This window comes from Leptonychotes weddellii, chromosome 4 (genome assembly GCF_054177405.1).
Source record: "Leptonychotes weddellii isolate Sample4059 chromosome 4, ASM5417740v2, whole genome shotgun sequence".
In the NCBI taxonomy this organism is placed as follows: Eukaryota; Metazoa; Chordata; class Mammalia; order Carnivora; family Phocidae; genus Leptonychotes; species Leptonychotes weddellii.
Window position 1 is genome coordinate 30,511,008 of NC_138372.1, and position 8,346 is coordinate 30,519,353.

The 8,346-nt window shown below is 39.5% G+C and overlaps 1 protein-coding gene across 1 annotated transcript in view; it reads left to right on the forward strand.

The window, feature by feature from the left end:
• CCDC30 (coiled-coil domain containing 30) overlaps positions 1–7,849 on the forward strand; it is a 113,820-nt gene extending 105,971 nt beyond the window's left edge. Inside the window, 4 exon segments of the mRNA XM_081818236.1 lie at positions 671–782; positions 6,658–6,722; positions 7,291–7,382; positions 7,385–7,849. Coding sequence (XP_081674362.1) covers positions 671–782; positions 6,658–6,722; positions 7,291–7,382; positions 7,385–7,488 — 373 coding nt within the window. The 3' untranslated portion in view covers positions 7,489–7,849.
• Positions 7,850–8,346: the final 497 nt, after the last annotated feature.

Here is an 8,346-nt window from a genome sequence, read left to right on the forward strand (position 1 = left end):
TACTACTGTTACTACTGCTGTGGCTGCTACTATTACTACTGCTGCTGTGGCTGCTGCTGCTTAATTACTATTGCTGCTAATACTACTATTACTACTACTGCTGCTATTACTATTACTATTGCTGCTGCTGTTACTACTGCTGCTGCTACTATTACTACTGCTGCTACTATTACTGCTGCTGCTACTACTGCTATTACTACTGCTGCTGCTGGTGCTACTATTACTATTACTGTTGTTGCTGCTGTTACTACTACTACTACTGCTACTACTACTCCAAAAGTATGGGATGACTGTATGAGATGAGAACCAGATGCAGGCTGTGTAGCTACAATATTTGAAGGGATGCAGAGTCTCTTGTTGCAGCCCCACCCCTAAATGGGATCATATCCTTTGTCAGATTTCTCAAGGGCTAGAATTGTGCCTTCCCTTCCATACTCTTGCATATGGTATGTCTCTGTTCTCAGTATGTTTTTAATGACTCTGTACAGGCCAAAAGCTTATTAATTTCTACTTGGTCTTGGAACATGGTGGGAATTATTCTGCCAAAGTTGGTTCCATAATCTAGGCAGTGGGCTAAGACCCAGAGCTAGTGGTAAGTGGGACATAGTTTTGAGTTTTTAGTAGTGATACAGAAATGTTTAGTTATTCCTCTGATCTATCCCATTCTTAGAGTTCTTCTTCTGGATAAAGAAAAGAGGCAATTGTAGGACACCACTTGCCATCTTACACAGCAGGTTGGCCTCTTAGAGCATATCATAAGGAGCATCCGGATTCACAGAGAGGTAAGATGCATGCTTCTGTCGTGTCCTTCATATGAAGCCTAGTTGCCAAGGTTATTGTGTTCTCTCTTCATCTTCATGTAGCTGTAGGCTGCACTTGGCTTCATGGTGGCCTGTGGCAAAGAAGCTCATTGGCTGCACCAGAGCAGCAGAACCTGAGACTGCCCTTGGCCAGCTTTGCTCTTCATTGGGTCGGTTTGGGGCCCAGACTCATGACCCTGAGATCAAGTGGGGCCCGAACTCATGACCCTGAGAATAAGACCTGAGCCGAGATCAAGAGTAGGACGCCCAACCAACTGAGCCACCCAGGCACTCCTGGGTCAGCTTTTAGTAGACACTCTTCTCCTATGTGATCCCAAAGAGATTGTGCATGCCTCATAGCTTCTTTAACACTGTATCACCATTGTCTTTTTGCTTCTCTATCTCAACTCAGCAGTGAGATCCTGGAGGGCAAGGCTTGTATTTCATATGTCATTTTATTTACAGACAGGTGCTCCATAAATATTTGAGAATGAATATTAAATGCTTTCACATGTATACCTCATTCTCAACCCTGTTTGCCATGAATTATTCTAGCCCTGTCTGAGAAATGAACAAATCTGAGGCTCAAAGACATAAATGAAGATAGTCTGGTCTGGCATGGGGTCAAGCCTAAGAACAAAGAGTCAAGAACAAAAGAGTCAGAGAAAAAGCAATTAAGTTACAAAAATCCAAGCAGACAAGTAGCCAAGTTTAGATAGATGTGGCAAATAGTATAGATTCAGAGAAGGTCCAGAGTCTGGCTGGTGAATGTGTCAGCGAGAGGGACTTCAGTGATCAGAGGTGCATTCTGAATCCAAGACAGAGGCTTCTTGCTTTCTCCCCTGGCTTGTATCACCTGCTAGATGTTTCCTTCCAGGATACTTCATGTAGATCCTCCTTATTGGGTACTATTGCTGTGAACATAAGACCCACATCTGGTTTGCTCTCAGAAAGGTGATTACTTCTGGAGTGCCTGGGTGGCTCAGTCAGTCGGGTGTCCAACTCTTGATTTCGGCTCAGCTCATGGTCTCGGGGTTCTGGGATCAAGCCCCGTGTTGGGCTCTGCACTCAGCACAGAATCTGCTTAGGATTCTTTCTCACCCTCTCACTCTGCCCTTCCCCCAACTCATGCACACACTTTTCTCTCTCAAATAAATAAATAAAATCTTTTTAAAAAAAAAAAAAGAAAGGTGAGGGGTCCCTGGGTGGCTCAGTCGGTTAAGCGTCTGCCTTCGGCTCAGGTCATGATCCCAGGGTCCTGGGATCGAGCCCTGCACCGGGCTCCCTGCTCAGTGGGGAGTGTGCTTCTCCCTCTCCCTCTGCCTGCTGCTCTGCCCACTTGTGCTCTCTCTGTATCTCTCTGTCAAATAAATAAATAAAATCTGAAAGAAAGAAAGAAAGAAAGAAAGAAAGAAATGATTATTTCCAAACTATATGAGTTGTTTTGTAGATTTTGTCCAAAGTAGAACTGCCAGATTATGTGGCTTAATTTCCAATAGTTTATGTTTTTGCTTGAACTACAATTGTTCTCAATTGTCTAGTCATTCACTATTCTACTTATTCATTCAACAAACATTTATCAATTCAGGAAACTATGCTAAGTCCTAGGAATATGAAGATAGACCCTGTTTCTGGAAGTCTTTAGTCTAGTAGAGAAGGACAGAGACATACAAGCACTATAGTATTATAGGTGCTGAGTTAGAGCCTTAATGGAGTATATATTAGACCTGATAGCTTTGAGATCCACAACATTATCCTCAAACAAGATAAGAAATGTGACAGGGGTCAGGACTATAGTACCTCAAGCTCCACATTTCATGTGTCACAAAAGTACCAACTTGTAACATCTTCATACCTGTTAAAACAACTCCAAATTGTTTTTAAACTTAGAATCTTAAGGATCTTCCAATTCAATCCCCTCATTTTATACAGGAGGGAGATAAAACTCAAGAGAGGTTAAATGGTATGCTTGAGTCGCGCAGCTACTGCTGACATTTCCCACATCTCTTGATTCTCAGTGATTGAGTATCATACTACAAACAGATCAGTTTATAGATCCCTGAGATCAGACATATCCTAGATCTCCTCCTTCCTTGCAACACCTCAGAGGCTAAAATGGTGACAGCTTGACATTTGTTGAGTGCTTGCTACGCGCCTGGTACTGTGGTAAGCATTTTATGTACATTATCTCATTTAATCCACAAAATAACCTTGCCATTTTCACAGCTGAGGAAACTGAGCTCTAGAGAGGTGAAGTGACATCATTGCCCAAGACATATCGCCAATAAGCAGAACAGGGTCTGAAATAAACTCTGTCTGGTACCTTGTTCTTAGCCACTATCTCGTAATACCTCAAGTCTACTGTTTCCCTTTTGGGGTATGGGGGTAACCAGGGACATAGCCTTGTAAGAGACCATGTTGCTTCCTGTGTTGTAATCCCATCTTTCCTCCCTGTTGGATTATAAACTCCATGAGAGCAGGAACTATGTCTGTTGTGTTACCCTCTGCATCCCAAGCACTTAGTACCTGGGTTATAGCAACAACTTAACTCATCTCCTTTCAGTCTTTCCTCCTAATCTGTCCCATGCATGCCTCCAGACTAATCCTCATGAAGCCCTGCTTGCCTTCATAGTACTTCATCTCACAGAGTTTCAGAGACTTGCTTTGTCTATCAGATAAAGTTCATTCATTCAACAGCTATTTATTAGGCATATACAGGGTGCCAGGCCTCATACTGTCCCCCCTTGTGGTTTGGATATGGTGATGTACAAGATACAGTGTCTGCCCTCACAGAACTCAGCTCTGATGAGAGTGACTACCATATGCTGTGATGAGTTCTACAATAGCGGTAGGCCCAGAATGCTGTGAAAGCAGGCGGAGTGGCATCTAAACCTGTCTGGGGTGGTTAGGGAAGGCTTCCAGAGTTGATGTCCAATCCAGAGGAATTGAAGCCACATAGGAACTTCCCATAATCCAAATAACTTTCTGACATCAAACAAGTCTGATCAAATGAAACCAATCTGTTTACTGTTTCCCCCAAAGCTCTGCTTTCCTCCCTCTGGTTATGTATTTCCCTTACTTGGAAAGACACATCCCATCTTCCTTCCTTCTCTCATCTTCCTGGCTTTTGTCTTTTGAAATCCTATTCTGTTAGTCTATAGCCAGAGGGGTCTTCACAAAATATAATCTGACCATATGACCCAAAGCCATACAATGACTTACCATAGTCTTCTTTAGGCTCTTCTAGGAAATCCCTCTCCCTCCACTGCCTTCTCCCATGACTTTCCTGCCCCAGATTTTTTTTTTTTTGGTTAGTTTCTACTGTCCCTCATAATTCAACCTAAATATCTTCTCTTCCATAAAGCTTTTTCTGAATCCTCCCCTCTCCAAATATGGCTTTGTGTCCTTGATAGGTTTTCTTGCTGCACCTTACGTCCCAAATCCCAGCTCAGTATTTTACTAGTTGTGTGAAAGAAGGAAACCTCATTCACCTTCTAGTTCCTTCATCTGGGAAAAGGAAGTAATAACACTCAAAAGGTGGCTGTTCCACACCAAAATCTGTATATGAATATTTATAGCAGCATTATTGATAATAGCCAAGAGATGTAAACAAACCAAATGTCTATCAACTGATGAATGGATAAATAAAGTGTGGTATATCCATCCATACAACAGAATACCATTCAACCGTAAAAAGTAATGAAGTATTGATCCATGTTATAATGCAGATGAACTTTAAGGATATTATGTGAAATGAAAAAAATCCAGTCACCATGTATTATATGATTCCATTTATATAAAATGTCGAGAATAGGCAAATATATAAACATAGAAGTAGATGAGTGGTTGCCTAGGGCTGAGGCATTGAGGGATGGGGGCTGTAGTTAAAGGGTATTAGGTTTATATTGGGGGTGATGAAGATATTCTAAAATTTATTGTAATAATAGTTGTACAACCCCGTGAATATACTAAAAACTGTTGAATTGTGCGCTTTATTTTTATTTATTTATTTGAGAGAGAGAGAGAAAGCGGAAGTGGGAGGTAGAGCAGAGTGAGAGAGACAAGCAGACTCCACGGTGGAGTCTGACGTGGGGCTTGATCCCATGACCTTGAGATCACAACATGAGCCAAAACCAAGAGTCAAATGCTTAACCAACTGAGCCACCCAGGCACCCCAAATTGTGCACTTTAAATGCCTGAATTGTATAGTGTGTGAATTATTTCTCCATAAAGCTATTATAAGAATGAATGAATGAATGAATGAATGAATTCAGAGATGGCTACTGGAGATAAAGTAGAATAATTAGAATAATGCATATAAAATACGTAGTGTATTGCTTGGCAAATAAATGGCATTTAATAAATACAGCTTCTTTTTCTCAGTAAATACACATACATTTGTTTCTATATCGAACATTTATTGAGTTCCTCCCATATGTTAGGTATGCTTATGTTAATTAATTTTCACAATAACCCTGAAAGATTAGTGATTAATTGTTATTCTCACATTTTAAATGTAGGAAACAAAACTCGGGGAGGTAACGGGACATATCAGAGTCTAACTAGCAGAGCCAGAATTCAAGCCTTGCTCTCCTAACTCCTAGTCTAGTAATATTTTTAACACATAAATTTCTCTGAATGCTAGTTTTTTCCTCCTTATAGAAGCTTCTCATTTATTTCAGGATAACTAAGAATTTCTCACAGAAACGAGTTGGCCTGTATCAAAGGTTAAACAGAGGTCCAAGTTTAGGGGAATCAGTAAACCCTCATAATTATATGTAAAATTTGGTCTGTGTTGATGGGTTTGTGTGAGAAAGGGTATTTGGTTTTTAAAGTCATAGATTTTACAAAAAAATAGATACTTTTTTTCATGATTTAAAGGGACAGAAAATGTTTACCAGAGTAGTAAGTAAAAACTTACCTAGTAGAACAGAATGATTATATCAGCTAATATGAGGTAATTCATGTAGGAAAATAGATATAATAAGCAGGCTTACAATGAACGTGTTAATATAAAAGTATAAGATTTATAATTACCAGATATTCTATAGGTATTTAGGGATTACATTTTTTTCAGTTTTATTGAGATGTAATTGACATACAACATGCATTGTGTAAGTTAAAAAGTATAACTTTTATTTTGTATAACAATGATTTGATATATATATACAATGCAAAATGATTATCACGATAAGGTTAGTTAACATCTGTCACCTCACATAGTTACGATTTTTTTCCTGACAATGAGAACCTTTAAGATCTGTCTTAGCAACGTTCAAATATACAGTACAGTATTGTTAACTGTAGTCTTCATGTTGTACATTACATCCCCAGAATTTATCTTATAACTGGAAATTTGTACCTTTTGATCACCTTCACCTAATTCCTCCATCCACCACACCCCCACCTCTAGCAACCACAAATCTGATCTCTGCTTCTATGAGTTTGTTTTTTTTTTTTTTTAGATTGTACGTATACGTAAGATCATGCTGCTGTGAACATGGGGTGGGGTGCAGATATCTTCAGACAGTAATTTCATTTTCTCCAGATATCTAGAAGTGGAATTGTTGGATCATATGGTATTTCTTTTTTTAATTTTTTGAGGAACCTCCATACTGTTTTCCACAGTGGCTGTACCAATGTACATGCCCATCAACAGTGCACAAGGGCTCCCTTTTCTCCACATCCTCGCCAGCATTTGTTATCTCTTGTCTTTTTTAGGATGGCCATTCTAGCAAGTAGGAGGGGAAGGGATTAAATTTTTAACCAAAAATATATATAAAGCACATGTTTTAGGATCATATTGCCAATGGCTTATAATTATAATTTTAAATATTCATCCTTTCTTTTCTTTCAGGAGACAATTTGTGACATCGCTGAATTGGAATCATTGAATAAAATCTTGCCCTTACCAAACCTCAGGTTAGTAAAGTCAAGACAATCAACTGCAAGCCTGAGAGTCATGGCTGCCTAACTCATCCTGAGTTGCTGGCTTGACAAAGCATAGCATTTGGGAGTCATGTTTCTATATTTAGTATTTGAATCTTTTCCCAATCCCTTCTCTCTTTCCACCTCTTCATCCCCACACCTGACAGAATCTTTTTTTTTTAAGATTTTTATTTATTTATTTATTTGAGAGAGAGAGAATGAGAGAGAGCACATGAGAGGGGGGAGGGTCAGAGGGAGAAGCAGACTCCCCGCTGAGCAGGGAGCCTGATGCGGGACTCGATCCAGGGACTCCAGGATCATGACCTGAGCCGAAGGCAGTCGCTTAACCAACTGAGCCACCCAGGCGCCCCAGCACCTGACAGAATCTTGACTAAAGTAGAAAGTAATCCGTAAACATAAATTTAAGCTAAATGTTATTTGATTTCCTTTGTGTTTGACAGTTGTAAAAAACTGAAATCCTATTAATATTTTATCCCTGTAACCCCAAAGTGCTACCAAGAGATCCCGTTTTCAAAAAGTCCTCACGTATGGCCATTCTTAGTTTTTCAGGAACAGGTTTGGTAGAGTCGGTTGGAAGTCTTCAAGAGATTAAAGAACATATATCAGAAGCAGCAATGGCAAACCCCAAGTCTCCGAGTCTCTTTCGTGTTCACAGAATTCTGAAGCTGGATACATGAACGTGGCTTTTCTGAAAGAGACACACTGTATCCAAGAACAAGACCAAAAGTCAGAACTATAAAATCACTGATGGCTAAGACTAGATGGATCAAAGCTGCTAACTTAAAGCTTGGGCGTGAGGGTAGAACATGACATGGAGAAGAGTTACCTACCACGGATCCTCACTGGACGTCAACCAGGAGTCCTCAGAATTGCTGATAAATTCATTAAACCAGTTTTAAAAATGGATTTCTCAAGTTTGTTTGATATCCTCAAATATCCTTGTATTGATCAGTAATAGTGACTTAAGTTCAATGGTTTAATTAGGGGTCTTTTCAGCAGAGCACATATATATCTAATTCAGCACTTTCCCCCTATTATCATGGGTATTATTTATTTTTTAAAAGTAAAAACAATGTAATTGTATTAAAGCGAGTACTTTATTTTATTTATTTTTTTTAAAGATTTTTTTTTTATTTATTTTACAGAGAGAGAGAGACAGTGAGAGAGGGAACACAAGCAGGGGGAGTGGGAGAGGGAGAAGCAGGCTTCCCACAGAGCAGGGAGCCCGACGCGGGGCTTGATCCCAGGACCCTGGGATCATGACCTGAGCTGAAGGCAGACACTTAATGACTGAGCCACCCAGGCGCCCCTAAAGCGAGTACTTTAAAAAAGAAAAAGAAATCTATAATCCTGCATTCTCAAGACAACTATTTTCATTTATTCCTTTTTGGTTCTTATTCAAATGCATATACTTTTAAGTGGTTGTTATATTGTGTGTTCATTTTCACAGCCTGATTTTTAGTTTAGTATACCATAGAACATTTTTCTGTATTTCAATAGTCTTCATAATTATTCTTTCAGTAGCCACATAATATTCTATCATGTTGATGTTCTATAAATTCTCTCGTTTGCATTTAAGTTGTTTCTACTTTTTCAC